The sequence below is a fragment of the Cetorhinus maximus genome, chromosome 12 (assembly GCF_964194155.1).
Source record: "Cetorhinus maximus chromosome 12, sCetMax3.hap1.1, whole genome shotgun sequence".
Taxonomy (NCBI): domain Eukaryota; kingdom Metazoa; phylum Chordata; class Chondrichthyes; order Lamniformes; family Cetorhinidae; genus Cetorhinus; species Cetorhinus maximus.
The window spans coordinates 72,664,069-72,688,623 of record NC_135890.1 but is presented as its reverse complement, the minus strand read 5'-3'; the positions used below and the strand labels follow the sequence as shown (position 1 = coordinate 72,688,623).

Below are 24,555 nucleotides of genomic sequence, written 5' to 3'. Positions count from 1 at the left end.
ACTTGGTCGGGGTGAGGTGAATGGGTGTAGGGAAGAAAAGGGAGAGGAGACTGGGAGGGACCATTTTTTCCACCATGCCATTTTGGTCAGGTGATTTCTCCTTCCTAATATAGCATTAATCTGAACTGCATGTGATTATTTAACCAGGCATGATAGCAGACGCTGAGTGAGAAAGCAATCTCACACACAAAAATATAAACCCACAGTTCCAACAGCCCCAGTTCAGAGAAAGAACAAAAGGAAAACTTCTAAGTAATGTTGTCCATGGAATCTAAGAGCTTATCTCAAAGAATCCGGGTGACCTTTTTCAACTTGCCTTTCTGCAGTGCTCCTAAAAGCACATACATACATACGAACATACAAAACAGGAGTAGGCGGCTATTTGGCCCCTCGAGCCCACTCCGCCATTCAATAAGATCATGACTGACCTGTTTGTGTTTCGAATTCCACATTCCCATCTACCTCCGATAATCTTTGATTCCCTTGCCTAACAAGAATCTATCTACCTCTGACATAAAAATATCCAATGACCCCACCTCCACCGTCTTCAGAGGCAGTGTTCCAAAGTCACGCAACCCTCAGAAAATATTTCCCAATCTCTGCCCTAAAAAGACAGCCCCTAATTTTAAAATAGTACCCCTTAGTTCTGGACTCACCCATAAGAGGAAACATCCTTTCTATGTCCATCTTGTCAATACCACTCAGGATCTTGTATACTTCAATCAAGACACCCCTCACTCTTCTAAACTCTAGTGGAAACAAGCCCAGTCTGTCTAAAACAAAAATAGCTGGAAAAACTCAGCAGGTCTGACAGCATCTGCGGAGAGGAACAAGGTTGATGTTTCGAGTCCGTTTGACTCTTCACCAGAACTAAGGAAATAGAGAAATGAGGTGAAATATAAGCTGGTAGAGGGGGGTGGGACAGGTAGAGCTGGATAGAGGGCCAGTGATAGGCGGAGGCAAAGAAGAGGTTGCCAAAGATGTCATAGACAAAAGGACAAAGGGGTGTTGACGGTGGTGATATTATCTAAGGAATGTGCTAATGGGGACATTAAGGGTAGCAAGCAGGACAAGCAAGTGGCAGATGGCCCTAGTGGGGGTGGGGTGGGGGAAAGGGATCAAAATGGGCTAAAAGGTGGAGATAAAACAACAGATTGAAATAAATGTAAAAATAGGTGGGAAAAGAAAAAATATATTTTTTTTAAATGATAAATTATTGGAAAAAGGGGGATTGGAAAGGGGTGGGGATGGAGGAGAGAGTTCATGATCTGAAGTTGTTGAACTCAATATTAAGTCCGGAAGGCTGTAAAGTGCCTAGTCAGAAGATGAGGTGCTGTTCCTCCAGTTTGCATTGAGCTTCACTGGAACATTGCAGCAGGCCAAGGACGGACATGTGGGCATGAGAGCAGGGTGGTGTGTTGAAATGGCAAGCGACAGGGAGGTCTGGGTCATGCTTGCGGACAGACCGAAATTGAGTTCAACAACTTCAGATCATGAACTCTCTCCTCCATCCCCACCCCTTTCCTATCCTCCCTTTTCCAATAATTTATAATTTAAAAAATATATATTTTTCTTTTCCCACCTATTTTTAAAATTTATTTCGATCTATTGTTTTATTTCCACCTTTTAGCCCATTTTGATCCCTTCCCCCCACCCCACCCCCACTAGGGCCATCTGCCACTTGCTTGTCCTGCTTGCTACCCTTAATGTCCCCATTAGCACATTCCTTAGATAATATCACCACTGTCAACACCCCTTTGTCCTTTTGTCTATGACATCTTTGGCAATCTCTTCTTTGCCTCCACCTATCATTGGCCCTCAATCCAGCTTTACCTGTCCCATCCCCCTCTACCAGCTTATAGTTCACCTCATTTCTCTATTTCCTCAGTTCTGATGAAGAGTCATACGGACTCGAAATGTCAACTGTGTTCCTCTCCGCAGATGCTGTCAAACCTGCTGAGTTTTTCCAGCTATTTTTGTTTTTGTTTCAGATTTCCAGCATCCGCAGTATTTTGCTTTTATCCCAGTCTGTCTAACCTTTCCTCATATAGCAAACTGCTCATTCCAGGTATCAATCCAGTAAACACATTAGCACACATGACATAAACTAAGTGTAGCAAAATAAACACATTTCTGCAGTTGGTATTATATAATTTTAGGCAGAACAAATTTGTTTTAAAAACAAGCATCAGTCAGCTGCATCTCAGAAACACGAGGTCCTGTGGTAGTGTGGACCAATGCATGCAGCTGGGGGATTTATTTTAGCATTAATGAAATAGTCTGCCCTGAAAGGGTTCCCCATGCTTCCATCTGTGCCTATAAATAAATAAAGTTGTTTGGTGGATGGAGCAGCTTAAGTGGAATGTTAACAGGTGGACTCACAGGTGGTAGAACAGATAAATTATCCTCTCTGACTGCTAAACTATTAAAAGTGAGATGCCTACAGGTTGACAGTAGCAAAGAGCAACATCTGACCTCGAGGCGTGAATAGACTTCAAATATCTGATACAAGTTACAGAACCGTGGCTCCTGCATCAGGTAGAAGCAAACTATGTTACCAAAAATAATAGCTGCACTGGCAACTTGTATAACAAATTGGGACAAAAACCCGACTGCATAGGTTTACTCCACTATAAGCACACTTCACAAAAGCACAGGGCAGAGAAATAAAACGTAGAGAGCCTTTTTAAAACTAGTGTGATGGTAAAATGACAGCACAAGTTGTGACTTCATCTTCTATCTGCCACTCCCCTGTCTACCTCCTCAAATTTCTTATTCTTTGTATAGACTGACCAGATGTGAGAAATATTCATTACTTACATTTGGATGAGGGACTTGTTGTACAGCACTCCCTCAGGAACCGTCATGATCTCATACTCTTCTTTAGTCACTTGGTGGAAAGCATGGTTTTCCAACATGCTCGTGATCAGGCTACTCACATGTGGCAATACAACTGCTGAAGCAAGGACAGACAAGGAGCCCACGGTGTTCATAATGGCCTAGGAAGCAAGAAGAATAGAGACAAATCCAATCTGCGTTCATTGCCACCAAAAAATGGTTTAATTGCTCAGTAGGATTTATGAGTTGGTAACCATTTTTATTGACTAACTATATTCCTACAACCCACGTTTCCTTCACTCCCCAACATTGGTGGCCTTCTTGGGCCCAAGTGCCAAATTCCCTCCCTAAGCCTCTGTCTCTCCACCTCTCGCTCCTCCTTTAAGGCTCTGTTTAAAATCTACCGCTTTGAGTTTGTCACCTGTCTTAATTTCTCCTTTGGCTTGGTGTTAACTTTCATGTGATTTATAATGTGAAGCAGCACGGAACATTTTACTATGTTAAACACGCTAAATGAATGCAAGTTGTTTGTTGTAATGTAAAACATGTATTTTGCTTTGGTGATTTTAGTGTAAATTACTCAAAAAATCACAATATTTTAGCAAATTACAATGTTAGATTACTTACAAAAAGTACTGAGAAAAGGACAAGCGCCAAAGTCAGGATGTTGACATCTTAGGCTGGGGTTATGGTGGGTGTCATTTTCTATTTATAAAATTTGATCCACATGACTAATTCTCTCAAATTTCTGTCCTTGATTTAGTTCAATCTTTCAGGTCTTTGATGGAGGCTGGAAAGCGGAACAAGTGGCACTGTACTTAGGTGACCAGGTCCAAGGTTAGTAATGAACATTTTCCTCATTCATTCCATTTGCAGATAAGCAAGAGAAAACCAAAAGTAGTATAAACACTGGATTTAGGTTCTGAGGAAAGATCTCTCAATGCTGCAGTGCAAAGTTGAAGCTCTTAATTCCTTCTTTCAAAAGGAAAGATGGAACTGAGGCCCCATCTGCCTGCGCGAGGGGACGTAAGAAATCCTCCTGTATTGCTCAGCCACTGTTCTGTCCAACATTCATCCCTAAACCAACACACTCAAAAACAAGTTACCCAGTGATTTCACTCATTTGCGTTTGGTGAGACCTTGTGTAAAACTGGCCCTGCCATGTCTGCATCCATAACAAGTGACTACACTTGAAAAGTAATTCATTGGCTGCAAAATGCTTTGGGATGTCTTGAGGACGTGAAGGTTGCTATACTGAGGCAGGTTATTTCTTCTACTGCCTGAGGTATTGGGTCAAAAAATAAAAAATCAGCAAGAAATCACACACACCAATCCTTTTGGAACTTAGGAAATAACTCAGATGGTGGTCACTGTCGAAAAGCTGATAGAGTCCAAGGGGACCATGGCAGTGGGCGAGTGGAATGGGCAAGGGTTTAGTGAAGCTAGTCCCCAGGTGTGCTGGAAGGTCAGTGAGAGACAGGATGGGCAGTTGGGGTTGCTTTTTGTAAGGAGGTACAGACAGGTCCTCAAAAGAAGAATATCAAGAGAGACAGAATATACAAAGCTGAGGCATCGGTAGAATAGGAAGGCAGGTGTTGGGGTAGTAATTATAGAAGCAAATAATCTGAAAGGAGAGAAATTAAAACTGACTTGCCTCATCAGGAGGATTGGGAGAGAAGTGCTTGAAAGGGGAACAGGGAGAAAAATAGCGATAGAAGTTATGGGCTTGGGTCAGAATGGCAGCCAAGAAGCACAAGAGTAACATTTTTGAAAGCAACGAGTTGTTACTGTCTGGAATTCACTCCTTGAGAGGATGTTGGTGGCAGATTCAATTGTGGTCTTCAAAGGGGAATTGGATAAGAAGGGAATAAAAACGCAGGGCCATGGGGACAGGGCAGGGGCATGGGACCAACTAAATTGCTCTTGCAAAGAGCTAATATGGGCTGGAGGGGCCAAATGGCCTATTTCTGTGCTGTAACCTTCCATGCTTCTATAAATTCACCATCAGATGGTTCAATATCATAAGCTAAACTATTGCTTTCTAACGCAAAACCCAATTGCGTTGCTGAACCCTGCCTTTGCAAATGAAATCTACGACTTCATCTGCACCCCATAAGGTGCAAGGTAGATTTGTGGAACTATCACAACTACATGGACTTTTGGGCCCCCATTATACTGAAGCAACAGGTCCATATTCGTATCACTAAATCCATATTATACATAGCCATGCATCAAAATTCAGGACCAAGGACTATGTTCAAGTCAATTGACATTCAAAGTATTTATATGTGGATCCCATACTCAGGATCAACCTGTCAGTTAACAATGATAGATGCTGCAAACACAGCCAATCCAATAGGTTGTCTCCTGTAAGATATTGAGCGCTACCTCATCTAGAGTACCTACTCAGGAATGTGAATGAAATCAAGAACTGATGTTCAAGTTAAGTTGTAAGGATTTCACCAATACTCCCTTCCTAACAGTGCTGACGAGCTGCAGCGGTTCAAGGCGGAGGTTCACTACCAGCTTCAAAAAGGCAATTAGGGATAAGCAACAAATGCTGGCCTTACTAGCAATGCCCACATCCCATGAAAGAATTTTTTTAAAAAGCATATAGCTGCATAATATAGCCAGTGACCTAATATTTGTTATCCAGGGATCAATGCTAATAGTATGGAAGGAATTTGTCAATGCTTAAATCGAAAATTTCAGTCAACTTGATGACAGAGTATTCAGTTGTTAACAAAAGTTGAAATAAGGGGTTGAAATGTTGCTCTTCCACTCAATTACTCTTTCCGAGTGGAGGGAGAAGAAAGGAAGAGGGAACAGTGAAAATTTAGGTCAGAATTTCATAAATTACTTTTGTGCAATTCTTAAAGTTCCTAATCCCCCTGGTATGATGAAAGAAGTTGGGAAAAACCAATGGCCCTGAAATTGCACACAATTTGTTGGAAGCAGTCTTGATTGCCGAACTACCTTTACTTATTTCATGCCCTAACCACTGGTCAAGTCTTATGGCTGATCCCACTTTAATACATTCAGTTAATATGAAAAGGTGAACATTTCACTGTCAGTATATTACAAGGGGTTGAAACAACAAAATAGCCATACTGTCTCACCTGGCTTTTGACCAACTGGGAGGTGACACTGGGCAGGATGTCAGTCAGATGCTTTTTAATGAACTCGGAAGGGTCCAACTTCAGTCTCAAGAGAATGGTCGACCATAACCCTGCTTGAGCAGCCTCTGCAAAACAATAAAAATGCAATCACGGCCAGGCAAGGGAAACTGCATGGAGCTGAGGATTATAAGTCTAACTTATCCCACCTTCACATTAAATGCAATCCTACATACTGCACAATAAGTCAAGTTGTGTTAAAGTCCAGATATCATGGTAACAAACTACTCTGCTCTCCATGCTCAGATCACAGCTGCTGTATGCCTATTAGTAAAGAAGAGCATTTTTTGTGAATAAATGCAAGAAAATTCCAACGAGGAACCATCCTTGTATAAATTGAGCTGAGTAAAGACCTACGCCAAGAGTGTGCAATTTAGCGACTCTGCTTGAGAACACCAAGTCCACCTTAAGCACTGTGTGCTAGTCAACGTTGTTAACAGAGAAGATTAAGATTTAGCACTTTTAATTATGATGTAAAATGGCACCAGGATTGATAGTCGGCAAGAAGTTGACAAATGTCGATAATTATTAATGAACAGGACCCAAGAATCAATTCTTAGGTATGAGGCAGCAACAAATCTGCTTACTGCTAGCCTCAGCTAATCAACAAACACAGGAACAAAGTGACCTCTAACACTGAAACTGACAGCCATCAGTTTGTGAAGTTCGAAAACCAAAAAATTAGTTTAGCATTTTAATAAACTTTAGAAGTAATAGAATGAACAGATTTATTGCAATGAGGGCACAGCATGGAGTTGGGGGAAGGAAAGAAAAAAATGAAACTGAGGTTTCAGAACAAGGCCCTATAGAGATTGGGAAGACAAAGCAAGATGGTCTGTGTCGAGGGTGTGCGCGCAGTTTCAGCAGCTGGAGGTGGAGTAGGGTGACATCACCATCAAAGCAACAACAACTTGTGTGTGTGTGGAGATATATATATATATATAATATATACACACATATATATATATGGATATATATAATATATATATATGGATGTGGATATATATGTGTGTGTGTATGTGTATATATATATATATATATATACCTCATCTTTAAGGGGATAAAATGCCCCAAGGTGCTTCACAGTTGCATTATAAAACAAAATTTGACAGAGTCACATAAGGAAGTATTAGGGAAGATGACCAAACCTTAGTAAAAAAAGGTAGGATTTAAGGAGCATCTTAAAGGAAGAAGAGAGGAAGAGAGACTTCGTGAGAGAATCCCAGAGTTTAGGGCCTTGGCAGCTGAAGGCACAGCTGCATGGAACAAAATTGGAGGGGTAATTGGAAGTAGGATAGGTATGTTAACAAATTTATTGGCTCTTACCATCAAAACCAAGGATTTTTAGTCCAGTGGCAACAACTTTGCTTATGAATCATGGACAAATTTTCTTTTATGGTAACCTGGTTAATCACAGTGACTTGTTTAGTCTTCCATTTATATTGGCCTATATTTTGCACTAGTTATGATGGTGAAACTGTCAGCATTCACTGTCATTACTCATCTGAAACTAACAACAACTTTAAGTCCACATGCACAATTAAACATGAAAATCACAAAGTTATTTCGTGATTCTAACCTTCTTAAGGTGAGATGCTAAACTCCCTGAAGACTACAATCAATTAGAAATCACGGGACAGACGAGAACTTCCATTTCTACGCTGTTAGTCGCATTGTAAAAACTCTTGAAAAGATTACACCTTGTTGAGTGAGGTGTAACTGGACTTTTAATGGTATACTACGTTCATAATTACCGCTGAAAACCTCTCTGGGCCTGAAAAGCTAATCTTGTGTGTGGAATGTCAAATTTCTCCATTGAGATAAAATAATCCACCTTTTTTAAATTCTTTTTTGAAGATCATGAAATTTTAGCTTCTACTTTAATTCCACATACAAGTCCCAATCATTTATTTTGCTCTCTATAACAGTTAATTAAAAGCGATGGATAACCTTTGCAGTTTACTTCCTAGTTTGCGATCTTAGAGAATACTTTAATGTAAATGGCTGCTTACCCTGCTCAAGGACAGTGTTGCTGCTGGAGGCCTGGAGATGGCTCCAGGTTCAAACTAACATTGGGAAAAGGGAAATTCATGCCAGGGATCACTAGATCTTTGTGAGCAGAATTCTTGGAAGTCTGTGATGAGTGCCTTCACTTTACTGCTGACTGCGATATCTGGGCCATTAAATAACATCAAATCTGTCTTCCACACTCCGATTATCTACGACAACATTCTGTGATGTCACACTCTGGAGACCAGCTCTTGCCTTCCAGGGATTCCTTGTGTTGCACTGCATTTGACCCTTGAGAATGCTCTGAAGTTACAGAGGATCTGGTTCTATTCTTGTACTATAATACAACCTTGATCTGAGCTTACATAATACGTAGTTTGGATGTTTAGCTGAAGTCCCATTTTTAAGTGTTACCCAGCTTATAACCTTTGCAGCCTTTGCCTCAGTACTAGAAGCTTTGCTTATAGTAAAGTAAATGTTTAGGCCAAACGCTTACTGTTTTCTAGACCTTTTGTTCTTATATAGAAACAAAGTCAAGCTCTGTTTCCCACATTTTTGCACCACTAAAAATGCTAAAAGAAAGGAATGCTGGGATTGATCAACTTTTTAAAATGGTCTTAAAACATTCTAACAAGTTGTCTGATTTTATTTTTCATACAGAGCTATATGCATCTTTCATGTTATGAAATTTATTTTTTAGAGGTGGTGTGATATTTAATGCCTATCAATGGGTGTTTAATTGTATTCAGATGGGTATTCATTGGGGACTCATCTGTGCTCATAAAAATACAATATATAAATGAAGTAGGCTGAAAGAGGAGCTCCCTTTTGTTGAAGAGTCATAATGTACAATGTGAGCTGCTGTAAATAAAAGCTTCTAAGTGAATAAAGACTAGGTTCCAATATTCTCTCTCTCACTACCTGACTACCCAAGTTTTGACATATGGTGGGAAGCATCATCAATGACAGACGTGCTTTGGAGTTTCTTGCTGTAATGAGAATAGGCAGAATTTTCTCCCCAAACACTGGCTGGTTTTAATCAAATGTAGCCAAAAAAATCAATTTTACACATTTTCATGAGGAGCAGGGAGCCAAATTTGGTTTTCTCATATCAATGCACTCAAGTGATTTTTGATTTGCTATTTTATAGTGAAATTTATAGAGCAGATTGGCTGCCCAAACAAAACCAGTGAGAGTTCCCAAATGTCAGAACTTAAAATTATCCAATCAAAATGCACAAATATACTTAAGATGCATGGCTTTAAATAGATAGATGGCCATATAGACATTACATGTCAAACTATTTTGCACGCCTCTGTACTTTTTCCTTGTTTGAGTGGTTAAGTATTCATCATTCTTGTGAAGGCTAAACAAAAAAGGTAAAATGAAATAAAGCTCCCAATGCCATGAGAATACCTCATTCAGACAGCGCACTTTGATCAAGTATTTGCCTGTGAACTTGGCATGGCTCTAAGTACTGGAAACCAGATTTCCAATATCAACCTCTGACTGTGTGGGGTTATGAAATTTCACCCTTGAACATACAAGATCGAAGGAGTTATAAACATGAGTGAGTCATCACCAACAAACAACTTGGGCACAGAAGTGAGGCCAAAATTAATGAATACATTGAATTTTAATTAAAGTTGCTCCTTGGTTATTCTGCTAAGAACATAGTTAGCAGGAGAAAATAGTTATAGAGTAGATCCACCAGTGAGATATAAGGGAATTGTACAGGAAAGAGCATGCATTAGGATGGTAAAAGAAGTGTTTCTATAATTTCTCCAGCCAGATGACTGGTCTTTCTGTGGTATGTCAGGCGTCTGAAACTATTACTGTAAAGTTGTTAGGAAGAGGAACTTCACTTTTTTCACTATGGTATAGAAGGCTGTAGGAAACTTAAAAAAACATAAGATAAAGACTGATAGATCACTTCTGCTGATAAATAGGAGACATATGGGGGCAAAAAATTAAAATTATCAAAACAATTAAAGGGAACATTAGAAACAAATTCTTTGAACAGAGTGTGGTTAAACTCAGAATTCTCTGCCACAAACCACTGTCGAAGCAGATTCTGCAAATTTCCTCAAGAGGGAATTCGATTGTGAGAGAAATGGATTTTAATGGGGAATATTGCGTCTGTGAAAAGGCTATACGTGTGTTTGATTTAATTAAGCTGGGCTGAGATTAATAGGAGACGGGTTGCCTGGGGGAGTTTGAAACATGAAAAGGATAGAGCTGTTAGGTTTGAGGTACAAGTGAATAGGTTATATCTAAGATTTGCATTTTTAGATAAGTTGAGAGTTTGTTTGAATATGTTTGCATCTTGTAGGAGTTCCATAGGTAAATAGAAGGAGGGGGGGATATTATGTTTTATTGACCCGAAAGCAAAGACAAGGTGGAAACACGAAAGGTCTTATATTTGGAAGGATTTGTGTTTCAAAGCGGTGTGAGAATAATGGAACCTGAGATGAAAGGGAAAAGAAGGTATTTCAGAGTTACTGTGGAGAGCTTAGTGTAGCTGTTTTGAGCTGCAGTAGCTGTTGAGCTGGAAATGAGAGATGTGGCAGCTGGAGCTGTAGTTGGAGCTGTGGCTGAGAGGATAGTTTGAATCAACCATCCATTTGAGAAGCCAGAAAAGTCTTAGGCTGCAAAAAGCAGTTTCATTCTGAAGTTTGGATTTTCACAGCAGCGCGGAAGGTCATGTGGTGAGCCTTTACTGAAGCTACAACAGTTTGCCTTGGGTAATATTACTGGAGTTTTTATAGTCAAACATCTATAAGGGAGTGGTTAAAGGCAAAATACTGCGGATGCTGGAAATCTGAAACAGAAACAAAAAATGCAGGAAAAATTCAGCAGGTCTGACAGCATCTGTGAAGAGGAAGACAGAGTTACCGTTTCGAGTCCATATGACTCTTCTTCAGAGCTCTGAAGAAGAGTCATACGGACTCGAAACGTTAACTCTGCCTTTCTCTCCACAGATACTGTCAGACCTGCCGAGTTTTTCCAGTATTTTTTGTTTGTGATCTATAAGGGAGTGTTGCCTGGAAGATGTTTATTTGTGGGCCTGACCAAGTAGAGTGTCTTTTTGGGAGAATGTTTTGTAAGATTAAGTTTAACTGTGTATCTAATCTTTTGTTCTCCAGTTTTCTTTTACTCTGGTTAATAAAACTTTTACTTTTAATATTTGAAATCCCAAAAGCGTTACTGGATTTCTTACTGCTGAGATCAGTACGTCCCTTTCTCATTTTTAGAATACAATAAAGGGTATGGCCCGTAAGCCAAATTTCCCTCTGGGATTTGGTTTGCGTAGCAATTAACATCGACTGTGGTCATAACAATAGTTGATGAAAAAGAGCAATGTTAGAAGATGGGGATTAGACTGGGTGGTTCTCAGAACAAATGCTGGCACATATCTGTTGGACCAAATAAGAACAAAGAAACAAATTAATAATTCTACTATATATTAGCAAGTTACCAAACAATTTATGACATATTTTAATTCTCAAAAACACAATAATGATCAGTTGAGGCAGTGATTTCTTATGCTGTGTTTTTCTATACTTGGGGAGACAGTGTTGACAGTACTTATATTTCACAACATGCCAATTATATCTTAAGCGTTAAAGCCAGTGACGTCCTTTAGGATAAGTGCAATTTAATGACTCTTTTACCTATGGAAGGGTGATGTGCCACAAACACAACTTTTCTGGCCAATTTCTCAGCCTCACTGACATCATTATCCAATCCTGGGATACTTGTTATCACACACAATGCCTCTAGCAGCACTCGGGGTGGGATATAGGACTTGCCGGCTTCTGTTGGTTCACCTGACTCGGTCACTAACGCTTCCGGAGGGATCACCTAGTGAAAGGACAATATTATTTAGACTTGTGGTTTAATGCAGCAAAATGCAGTCCATTCTCCTTAACAACAACATGAGATCATCATGCAACTCATTATAGATCAACATCAAACTAAATGTAGCCATAATGTTGGTGGTGTAATAGCTACTCACATACTAAGGGCTTTACAGGGCTGTCTGCTCTTTAATTTTTCAGTGAAGAAGGTTGCTAGTGGGTCAGAGAGAATATTCCTTCTTATCACATATTTGCTGCCTGAAGACCAAAATCTAGACACCCTCAGTTTGCAATATAAAAATGATCACCATACAGCAATAAAAACCCACAACATGGAAGTTCATATAGTTACAGAGCTGTGTTGATGTCAATTATTAGATTTCAATTTCATCTGCTGAACTCACAAACGGAACTTTTCAAAATACGGCAATTTCAACAGTCAAAACAAAGACACTGACTTAAGATGGCTGCCAGAGGTCACCTGACATAACTGCAACTGCAAATTGTTTCTGGATATCGTAAAGCCCTTCCTCTCTCAAAGCCTATCTTCATGGCAATATGAATCACATGGGCCTTCTATCCAGGTAGAAATGCTGATTAGCTATCCTTGAGAGCCCAACTCTATTTTATTTGGGAAGTAAATGGACAGTTTAAAGCATGAATGTTTACAATTCGACATTCTTGGGGGTTTGGAGACGAGCAGTCTAACCACTGTAGACACAGATGTTGCTGCCATTGTCTGCAATGAATCTGCGAGTTTCTGGAAGTTTCCAATATGGATTACAAATAGGACATGCCCAGGCAATTTAAAAATGTCTGCCACCATTTGCATCACTAAAATAGATACATTCTATTTCCGTAAGGCTGGAGATGGACAATCTAAAGAGACAACCCCCATCTTGGAGGTGTTGATATGTTCTTGCTAGCTCATCACAGGGAAGAATGGGCCATTCAGAGTGATGTCTTAGGCATTAAAAATTAATTATCTCGGCCATAACACAATAGTTAAGGTCTGTCCAGACATGAGCTAATTAATTACCTTCTGTGGAAGAGGTCATGTGATCAGGATTGCCATTTTGAAATGTATTTAGTACAAAACCCTGCTTTCTTTGGAGCAGTCTGAAGTAACATCTAAAGGCAGCAAAAAGGGTGCTTGCCTCTCTCTCACTTTCAACTGAGAGGGACCCTGTGTTTCACTTATATCAGACTGTGGGCAACAGACAAAGAAATCCCAGAGAGAACTTCAAATTCCAACAGCAGAATTTCCAGGGGAAAAAAAAAAGGACTACAGCTCTTAAGAGCAACTTAAGAACTTACTCAGGTGTGAACCACAGCATAAATGACTTAACAATCAGTGAACTCTTTATTTATTTGTCTTTTCTCGTTGGATCTTAATATTCCAAAAGTTAACCTCCTTTACTTTGTAACATGTATTTTTCCATGTTTGTGTGTGTGTTGCAACAGTCAAGAAGTATGTTTACCATTTTTACTATTTTAATAACTTTACTTGGGTGAGTTTTTAAGCACAATAAAAACTGACCCCTTTAACTTGTTTTAAACTCAAGGAAGCCTATCTAATTGACTTCTTTGCAATCAGAACGTACATAGTTAAGTACATACACTGAATTGGCACATTCATGCTTGTATATTTAAAACCCTGTTACACTCAATTGAGGAGTGAAAAAAAGAGGGAGCCCTTGCACCCTTCATTTCTTGGTCACCACAATATGTAATTTTGTATAAGGTCCCAGAATCAAAACTGAGGAATGGGACAATGAATCACCACCTCACATCATGGGGGAAATAACTTCTTTAGCATGCCTTTTTGGCGGTGAATTTGTCCTGGGTCAGATACAGCTTTCTCTACAATCAATGTGTTATTTGTGTGAAATTTGACTCTGGGCTGATCAGAAGGTTCTAAAAGGTGTTTGTATGAATCTACATTAGCACAGGAAGCTGCATACTTATGTTCTGAACAAACATTGAAAGAATGGGCGTCCAGCAATATCTTTTTTCTGCACCACATAATAGTCACAAATCTATTAACTTTCAAAATACCTCAAAAACTTGGGATGAGGGGGGTTATCCTATGAGGAAACGCTGGATAGGTTGGGACTGTATCCAAAGGAGTTTAGAAGAATGAGAGGCGATCTTACTGAAACATATAAAATTCCGAGGGGAATTGATAGGGTGGATGCTGAAAAGATGTATCCCATTGTCAGACAGACTAGAACTAGAGGTCACAGTTTAAAATAAGTGGTTTCCCATTTGAGACAGAGATGAGGAGAAATTTTTTCTCTGAGGGTCAGTGAGCCTGTGGAACTCCCTGAGAGAGCATTGGAGGCAGGATCATTACATTTTTTTTAAGGCTGAGTTAAGATAGATTTTTGAAGGTCAAGGGAGTCAAAGGGTATGGGGGATAGAAAGGAAAGTGGAATTGAGGCCTCAATCAGATCAGCCATGATCCTATTGAATGGCAGAGCAGGCTCACAGGGCCAAATGGCCTACTCCTGCTCATGACTTGTATGTTCAGACATTCTCAAAGTAATCACTGTAGCTAGCTTGGTTCTCCCAGCATAATGTGTAGGATTGCTAAAGTGGTATTTTATTTAGATTTTCCACTAATATTTCAAAATTGTTGAAATGAATGCACACCAATTTAACCATATGAACTACAAGTAATTAAGAACGATAATGGAATTTTGGCCTATATTGCTAAGGGGTTGGAGTTTAAAAATAGGGAAGTCTTGTTACAACTGTACAGGGTGTTGGTAAGGCCGCACCTGCAGTACTGTGTGCAGTTTTGGTCCCAATATTTAAGAAAGGATATACTGGCATTGGAAGCAGTTCAGAACAGATCCACTAGGCTGATTCCTGGGATGAAGAGGTTGACTTATCAAGAATGGCTAAACAGGTTAGGCCTTTATTCATCAGAGTTTAGAAGAATGAGGGGTGATCTTATTGAAACGTACAAGATTCTGAGGGGGCTTGATAGGGTAGATTTTGAGAAGATGTTTCCATTAGTGGGGGAATCTCGAACTAGGGGACATAGTTACAGGATAAGGTGACACTCATTTAAAACTGAGATACTAAGGAATGTCTTTTTTCAGAAGATAGTGAATATCGGGAATTCTCTGCCCCAGAGAGTTGAGAAGGCTAAATCACTGGAAGTATTTAAAGAAGAGGTAGATAGATTTTTGAAATATCAGGGAGTTGAGGGCTATGTGGAGCTGGCACAAAAGAGGAGTTGAGGCCTGGGACAGATTAGCCATGACCTTATTGAATGGTGGGGCAGGCTTGAGGGGCTGAATAGCCAATTCTTGCTCCTATTTCTTAAGTTCTTATTCACTAAAAGAAATTACAGACCTTGTGGGTGTTCAGAATGATTTGGAGCTCCTCCAGTAGCCCATATGCTAGTTTAACACCACCCAGAGATGAGAGCAACTTCCTGACTGTCTGCTGAGCCTGTTTCCGAACTCGCCACGTTTTACTCAGCAGCACAACAACCAGGGCTTTGTGGTACATCCTGTAAATAATAAAGTTCACACAATTTGCAGTGAAAGATGTGTCACCCAGCATATTAACACTCAAAACTGATCTTAGAAACAGCTATGACATAAAGAGCAGGTTAGTACATGAATTAACAGTTGGTACCAAAGGCCTGTGTTAATCACAAAGTTCATCTCAAGGGCTATTTCTTGAAATTAAAATAAGAGTTAGAAAAACAATTCCATATTATGAAGATTAAAAATGTATCTATTGGGGTTGTCAACGGATCACTGCAGGGGCTGAACTCCATCCCCACCATTTGAGACACCTAAAATAGCTTCAGAGTCTACTGAAGGGGTTAAGACCTCTTTTACCTTCCTGTTCAAGTAGGAACATGAGACCACACACTCATACACATTATGTCTGCTTTGGCTCAAAGAAAGTTCAGAAGTTCTGATCGTGTGTAGAAATGCTCATTAACCTACTGACCAGCCACAAACATGCAGATAGCTCATTTGGTTAACAGATGCATTAACATGTGAAAGCAAAATTAATACATACTGGCCCTTGATTTCTGGTAGATCCAAAAGCAGTCGCTCAGTGAGTTGCAACACTGTGCAAAGAGCTGTGGAGCAAAGAAAAATAATCAGTGGGAAGAAAGAGAGAAAGGAAGTAGTTCTGACTGTACAGGTACAAATGCTTTTCTCTCCCCCTCCCATAACCAAATTTCACAGGCACAAAGCCAAGAGATGAGAAAACCCATTTATTCCAAGTCACCAGAAGTCCCACCTCTGGCACATTTATCCACTCATCTGGCTTCTTTAACCTTGCTAGTAGGCTAGTCTAAATATTTATCACTGAATAAATTGATTCTAAATTTACTACTCATGAATTTTCATTTATGTGCTTGGGCCCTACTTTCATAGGTTTGGGATAATATAAACTTGTACATTACTTACACCATTGAATAAGGTTCACCTCATGCTGTTTGAGGCATTCTTCCTTAACTACCCATTTTGAAAAAAGAGGCTACAAAGTTTAAACTTCTCTAACCTTTTGTTATAGCTCAGCCCCATTAAACTTAGGATCAGCCTTCTTTCTATTTTCGCTCCCCTTTTCAGTGCATGTTTTTTGGCTTAATCAAAAACTGAGCAGTCTTTTCAAGCACAACCATATAAGAGCATTGTAAAGATTTAGCAAGAACTTCTGTAGCCTTAGATTCCACTTTTCTGGCCATACACTCTACACAGAAAAACAAGTACAGCCCCTTTATAACTAAGAATATTCTCCTGCTGTTGCAAAGCCACCTTGATTATATTGAATTATAGTTTAGACAGCCGTTGAATGGTCTTTTAACTGTGCTATCAATCTCAGTGGTTCAGGAAAGGTCACTTTGCTGTATGCAGAGAGGTGGGGAGATATTCAGCCTCTCAGCTCACTTGAGTACATGTTGGTCATATTACGGCAACGCAGCAAATACTGAGGCAGAGTTGCATCTGGCGACAGCTCTACATTCAAGTGGCACAAGCTACAAAATTTAAAATTGTTCAGAAAAAAATAACAGTATGGTGAAAGCATAATTTACAGGCACTCACCATCCTCGGAAGCGAGAGAGAGGAATTTTTCTGAGGTAAAAAATTGTTTTTTCTCGTCTAAAAGTAATGGCCAGAAAGCTGTCAACTTGGACTCTGAAAATAAAGTGAAACCAACATAAAATGAATGACTTCTAACTTAGTCACGGCCTCCGACAGTTGTCTTGAACTACATTTTCCTGACAAACTAAGTGCTAAGTTGAAGATACCCAACATTCTGGTGAGGGGGTTAGTTAGAGGGAGAAATAAGTCCCTTTCTATCTTTTACAATAGAATTTAGGTTGTGTAGTCACACAGCTACTTTACTCGATCTTTGCCTCTGTGACCACTAAGTACACGTAAGTGTGTTACTGAAACTGAAGTGGACGTCTGTTTCCAAAGAAAAGTCACCTGAAGTGGTGACAGAGCACAACTATTGCATGAAAAGCCAAACACATGTAGTTACATCAATGGATTCCACTCCCAGCTTCTTCAATTTGGCATAGTGGCAGTGAACACAGTTAAGTCAAGTTCAGGGGTGTTATATGACAAGCAATCTCTACATTATAAACACACCTATGTACGCAACTGTGGTCTCTAGAAAGTGGCAAAAATGTGCTATGTTCCCTCTCTTTTGTTTTAATCAATGATCCCAGTCAAAGCCTGCATATCTACAGATAAGTGGAGACTGATGACAGCTTACAAGATGCACAAAATGTGGGTCTCCGATATCCCTTGGGTCTCCAGTAACCCCAGCTTTATGCCAGACAATGCTATCATCAGCACCCTTGATTCTAAATCAGAAATTGATGCATTCAAGTCCCCAGTCCTGTAACTTGAGCTCAAAACTAGGCTGACACATTACTGCAGGACTGAGGGAGAGCTGCACTGAGTTGCCACCTTGTAGACAGACACAAAATATCTATGGCACCATATGAAGAGAAGCCTGGCAATTCTCCCAGTGCCCTGATCAACATTTATTATTTAACCAACATCATAAACAGATTCCTGTCAATAAAATAAAAGCAAAATACTTCAGATACCGGAAATCTGAACTAAAAACAGAAAATGCCGGAAAAACTCAGCAGGTCTGGCAGCATCTGAGGAGAGAGAAATAGAGTTAATGCTTCGAGTCTCTATGACTCTTCTTCAGAGTTATTTTTATTTCAGATTTCTGTCAATTCTCTTTCTGGAACCTTGCTGTGCATCCCTACATTAACACAGTGACTACACTTCAAAAATACTTCATTGACTGTAAAGCATTTTGGGATCGCCTGAGGCTGTGAAAGGCAATATATAAATGCAGTTTCTTTCTTTGCTATCAATCGCATCCCTAATAAACCAACCGCACAGAAACAGAACCGGAATCTTAAATTCAATTCTTGTGATACCAAAGAGTAGACAGCTTCTTACCAACTGTTGTGTCCACCAAAGATAGTCTGCAGATCAAAACAGCAGCTGCAACACCTTCTGTTACAATGGAAATCTGGGTACTCTGTGAGGCCACTTTTTCGACGGTCTGCAGGAACAGCGGCAATAGCTCTAACGCTTGAAGTAAAGTGTCACCTGATTGGGTGGAAAAGTATCACTCAACCGTGAGTGAGGTTGTTGCTGATTTTTTTTTCTTTTTTAAAAAGAACAGTGCATGAATCAGTGAAAAAGGCAAAGACGTTTACAAAACCATCCAAGTCAACAGAAGGCAGATGGAAATAAACACATTGTAATTATAAATATTACTAAATCACATACACCTTTGTGACTTTTTCAACTTTTGAATGAAGTTTAATTGCTCAGTACAAAGGAAAAGGCCGTTACCCCAATGAGAGTAAGTCACTCAGAATCTGGTACCTTTGAAAGGCTATTGATTTCTCCTTTGCCCACCACAGCCCCCAACCACCACCAACATCCTCCTGGCGCTCCTGTGCCTGTACTAACAGGTAAAAATCGATGTCTTACTAAGGTTTTGATGCAATTATACCGCCATCATCACTTACTACCCCCTAGAAATACAAATATGCACCATAATGCTACAACTAAAGTCAAGAAAGGAAGGTTGGGAAAGTAACCAAAAAAGGTCCTTGAATAAATATCTCCCCCACTATATTAATAGTGCCACCTGGACAATTATTCCCAAGCAGAATCAGGCCAGCTTGAGGTAAGAGATCTGTATAATTTGTGATCCTTACTTCCATCACATTTTTATTGAAGTAAAATACTCTGATTCTGATTTCTTTTTTAGTCTTAAATTAGAGCTACAGTAACACAATGGTTATTTCCTAGATTAGTAACCCAGAGGCTTGAACTAGTAACTCAGAGAATGCAAATTTAAATCCCACCACGGGAGCTTAAGAATTTTAATTCAGTTTACAAAAGAAATCTGGAAATAAAGTGTAGAATTGACCTTGAAGCTATTGGGCTTGTCATAAAAATGCAAATGGGAAGGAAACCTGCCAGTTTTACCCAGTTTGGCCAATGTGCAACACCACACCCACACCACCGTGGTTGACTCTTAACTTTCCTCTCAAGTGGCCTCACAAGAGACTCGAGTCATTTCTGTGGCTCAGGAGGCAGCACTTTCACCTGAGTCACGAGGTTGTGAATTCAAGTTCCACTCCAGGGTTTGAGCACAAAAATCACGTGCAGTAACTGACTGAGGGCAGAGCCTTTTGCATAACTGAGTGTCTGTCTGCTCTCTCAGTTGGATGTGAACGATCTCATAGCACTATTTCGAAGAGCAGGAGAACTATTCCAGGTATCCTGATCAATATTTATTTCTTAATCAACATCACAAAAACAGGTTGTCTGGTCATTACCACATTGCTATTTGTGGTCGTTTGATATGCACAAAATGGCTGCTACCTTTGCTACACTACAACATTGACTACACTTCAAAAATACTTCAATGACTGTGACGTCCTTTGGGGCGTACGATGGTCAGGAAAGGTGCTATACAAATGCAATCAAACAATAAAGCATTCCACCACCAGGACAGCTAGGGATAGAAAATAAGTGGCAGCCTCAACCAGAGAATGAATTTAATAAAAAATGCGAAAAAAAAGAATAATTAAAAAAATTAGTCATTAATGACAGCTCATTAATAAGTACCATGACTATATGTCAAACTTTGATCTAAAATTTAAAAAAATCTCAATGATGAGTTTTGCCTGAAGGGTTACTGGAAATCCTGAAGTTCTTATCCAGCTGTGCAAGATCCTTTCATCCGCATGGGTAATATGTTCGTACCTGTATATTATCTCATGTGAGAATTACCAATGCAGTTACATGCACAAGTGGTGCCTGGATTAATACAGACAGATGGAACTTAGGAAGCTATTATTCTTGTCTGGACGATCAGGCCATAGCTCCACTCTTCTCCATGCCACTCCCCCACCCGACCACCACCCACCCGCTCTCACAGTTTCTTGGGCTTTTTCCCAGGTTCTGCTGGGCTCTCCATACTATTCCTTGCTGGTGTATCTCAGTTAAGTGTTTCTAAGCTCAGTCTTGTCCAGCGCCACCAGGCTCTGGTTCAGGCAAATAGAAGCAAGTTTCCAATATCCTCCTTGTTGGCTGCTGATGCGAAAATAGAGAAGCTCCACAGATATAAGCAACTTAATACATGATACAGACACTGCAATCATTGCACACCAAATTATTTTAGGCTGGATCGGTGAACCCAACAGTGCAGATACATTATCAGGGAACATCAAGTGTCACAAACAAAAGCATAATTTTTTTAAACTGTACTCACTACGGAATGAGACTAGCATACACTGCAGGTAGGCATGTCTGATGGCGGATGTCGAGGTTTTCAAGGTGAAGGCCTTCTTGAACCATTCTACTAGCTTCTTGGGAACCTCAGTGGTGAACTTGCTACACCAGAGTGCAAGGACAGAGATGGCGTGAAGCAACGTGGCCTCATGAACTGCAGAGGGAGCACAGGATCATGTTAATTTAAACTCAAGTACATTAGATAGACCCTCATACATCTAAGAAACCTACAATGGCTGCAAAATCAACCCAACCATTCCCTAAATTACTCCAAGGCTTTTGACTTCACTGCCTTACCTAAACACCCATTCTAAATCTTAAAACACACAAGAGGAGATTCCTGACATCAGCCCAAAACTTTTCTTTCAGTTTGAAATCATACTCATGTCCTACTTGCTTGACATATGTCAGTCGCCTAAGGGAGCTAGAGCAGTTTTCCATTCTTTTTAAATCCCTTTAGTGGATAGCGTCCCTGCCTCTGAGGCAGAAGTTCCAGGTTCAAGTTCCACTCCAGTGCTTGCTGGCCATGAAAGGTGCATTCATAACGCGACCAAACTTGTAAATTCTTCCATACTCCAATGGAGGTAGTAAGAGGAGATATTCCTGATCAGCCATATGATGGAAAGAAATTGGGCCCTCTACCATCACCATCCATTGATCCTGGCAACAACATGCAAGCAAATGTGTATGTTGCCAGAGCAACTCAGAATCCTTGGGGAACCAGTAGGCTGGACGGCTGGTGTAGATCAAATTGGTGCCAACAGCACGGGTACTCGTTCCCCATTTCAGCTGGGGTAGATTTGGGGCCTGCCTCCTTCCCCTACCCATGGTAGAGATCACAGCTATGTGGGTCAGACCTGCCTTCAGGCAGAGTACTGGATGATGAGGATAAATCAATGCAGTGAGAAAGCATGCCAGAATTGTGTGATAAGTAACTCACCTCCTGACTCCGCAAAGCCTGTCCACCATCTACAAAGCACAAGTCAAGAGTGTGATGGAACACTCCCCACTTGCCTGGATGAGTCCAGGACAAAGCAGCCCGCTTGATTGGTACTGTATCCACAAACATTCACTCCCTCCACCACCGACGCACAGTAGTAGCAGTGTGTACCATCTACAAGGTGCACTGCAGAAATTCACCAAGGCTCCTTTGACAGCACCTTCCAAACCCATGATCACTACCATCTAGAAGGACAAGGGCAGCAGATAGATGGGAACACCACCACCTGGAAGTTCCCCGCCAAGTCACTCACCATCCTGACCTGGAAATATATCACCATTCCTTCACTGTCACTGGGTCAAAATCCTGGAACTCCCTTCCTAACAGCACTGTGGGTGCACCTACATGGACTGCAGCTGTTCAAGAAGGCAGCTCACCACCACCTTCTCAAGGGCAACTAGGGATGGGCAATAAAAGCTGGCCCAGCCAGTGAAGCCCACATCCCTTAAATGAATAAAAACAAGACAGACAGCAAGGACCTCAAATCATATCTTCTCAAAATCTATGTTCTCCAATGAAGAGCCCCCAGATACATGAAGAGGTAAAGCAGGAATATAGGGCTTATGCACAATGGCCACAGGGGGAGGGACATAGATCAACAAGCAGTATATGCACATTGTTAAAAAAGTAACTAGCTTTATTGTTTGATTCTTCAACTTTAACTTTTTTTGACTTTGTTTGCAGAGAAATGCAACCTTGTAGTCAGGAACATTTTCCAAATTTCACATTACCAACACAACACTGAGCATACTGCTGTTCATCTTGGGTCCTGTCCTTTTTTTCTCTTTAATTCAGAGTTCTTATAGGTCCCATTCCTATCTTTGCAGAAGGGCAGTACAAACATGTGTCTCAACACCCCACTATTTAACATACATACGTTCATCTTCTCATGAAACATGTGGTAAGGCGTGCAGATCATGTGTGATTTAAAAGCTTTGGTTGCATTGGATTTTTGCAGCTTTTTTGTAGGGAATGTGCTTCTTGGCAGACACACTGATTTAGAATGCATTGATCAAAACATATCCGAAGCACTCAACTCAGTGCTGGTCACATCATGTCACAGAAAGGACATATGTGGATTGTACAGTGTTCAAGGAATAGCAACATGATTCACCACAAAACACATGGTGAGGAGATAAGGGAAATGATTGGACAAGCACAAGCTGCACAGTGTGAAGAATAACTATGACGAGGTACTACAGATAAGGTACAAAATGACTTAACATTAAGGTAAACAGAGTGTTGCTTAGAAGTCAAACTCATAGGACCAGAGAGTATATCATTATAAATATTGAAAAGACAATGTAAAAAACTGGAACAGGGTGGCCACTCTCGAGCCTGTTCCCCCATTCAATTCAACCATGGCTGATCTCAATTCCATTTATCCACTTGGCTCCATAACCCTGAATAAATTAACCCAACAGCTTTGAAGTTTTCAATTGTCTCACCCCCCGCCTTAATCTCACTTTACAGGAGAGTTTTCCAGATTTCCAGTACTCTGTGTGATATGTTTCCTGATTTTACTACTGAATGGCCTCGCTATAATTTCAAGATTATGGCCCCTTGGTCAGGAGTCCTCATACCAGAAGAAATAGTTTCTTACTATCCATCCTACCAACTCTATTTTTCAGCTTAAACACCTCAGTTAGATCTTTGCTCAAAAGGATAAAAAATGTCTGGAATAATATGCCAAGCAGGGTCTTGGAGGAAAACAATGGGTGGTGTTCAAAATGGAGTTGGACACCTAGCTGTGAGTGTTAGGATACCAGAGGGGTAAGCTAGCTTGTGCTCTCATCGTTAATTGCTCTTGTGCTTAAAAAAATGCATTTGATCTCATCGGGAAAAGGTCTTCTGGTAAAATGACAAAAGTTTAGAAAACTGGAGTCACTCACCTTCTTGTTGCAGGAAGGGGATGAAAAGCTCGGTTACTGTACCACTCAGGGTTTGACTTGACAGACCACTGACTGTATGGTGACTGCAGCTTCCAATTCCTGTGCACAGGAATGACTTGTTAATGAACACAACTCTACATCCTGGCATTTCATGGAAAGTACAATACCAAGTACACACACTTACAAAACATTGTGTTAGTAGAATATTTGCTGCCTTTGTATTCAACATCCCACATGGTGGCTCTTGAAACTCCAACAATTTTCAGAATGACACACCCCTCCCAAGTAGTAAGGGACTTACCTTACTACTTGGGAGGGGTGTGTCATTCTGAAAATTGTTGGAGTTTCAAAAGCCACCATGGGGGAAGCTATGCTAGGTAACCCACCCAAGCAAAAAGGCTGGGGAAAACAAAGCTGATGTACATTGTTTGAGCTCTCTGGGTCAAGCAGTGTCTAGTAGTATTAATGAAATTAGTAAGCAGCACCAAAATGTGCAACAATTATGCAACAGGTTCAAACGCAATTTTTTAAAAAATATTCGTTCATGGGATGTGGGGATCGCTGGCTAGGCCAGCATTTATTTCCTCATCCCTAACTGCTCTTGTTCAGAGGGCATTTAAGAGTCAACCATGTTGCTGTGGGTCTGGAGTCACATATAGGCCAGATCAGGTAAGGATAGCAGATTTCCTTCCCTAAAGGACATTAGTGTCCTTTAGTAGATTACTATTACATTAGTAGACTAAACTACAGTAAAGTTTCTTTAAACAAAAACTGTACTCTCTTGTGATTGTCCCCTTTGAATTACAGATCCGAATCCTAACAAGAATACAAATGAATGAGAAGTTAATCAAGCAACTAAATTTTCTTGTAGATTTTCTTTTCATCATTTGAGTATTTAAGACCGTGACCCATTTAAAGAATCACCAATCCAATACAGAGTACACATAT

General features: G+C 40.3%; 1 protein-coding gene across 1 annotated transcript in view; it reads right to left on the bottom strand.

Moving 5' to 3' along the window:
* gcn1 (GCN1 activator of EIF2AK4) overlaps nt 1–24,555 on the bottom strand; it is a 118,552-nt gene that overhangs the window by 65,264 nt on the left and 28,733 nt on the right. Inside the window, exons 13-21 of the mRNA XM_078553866.1 lie at nt 23,608–23,706; nt 20,696–20,869; nt 18,358–18,510; nt 16,969–17,061; nt 15,935–15,998; nt 15,251–15,410; nt 11,699–11,888; nt 5,958–6,082; nt 2,821–2,999 (exon numbers count right to left, since the gene is read on the bottom strand). Coding sequence (XP_078409992.1) covers nt 2,821–2,999; nt 5,958–6,082; nt 11,699–11,888; nt 15,251–15,410; nt 15,935–15,998; nt 16,969–17,061; nt 18,358–18,510; nt 20,696–20,869; nt 23,608–23,706 — 1,237 coding nt within the window. The remainder of the gene's footprint in view (nt 1–2,820; nt 3,000–5,957; nt 6,083–11,698; nt 11,889–15,250; nt 15,411–15,934; nt 15,999–16,968; nt 17,062–18,357; nt 18,511–20,695; nt 20,870–23,607; nt 23,707–24,555) is intronic.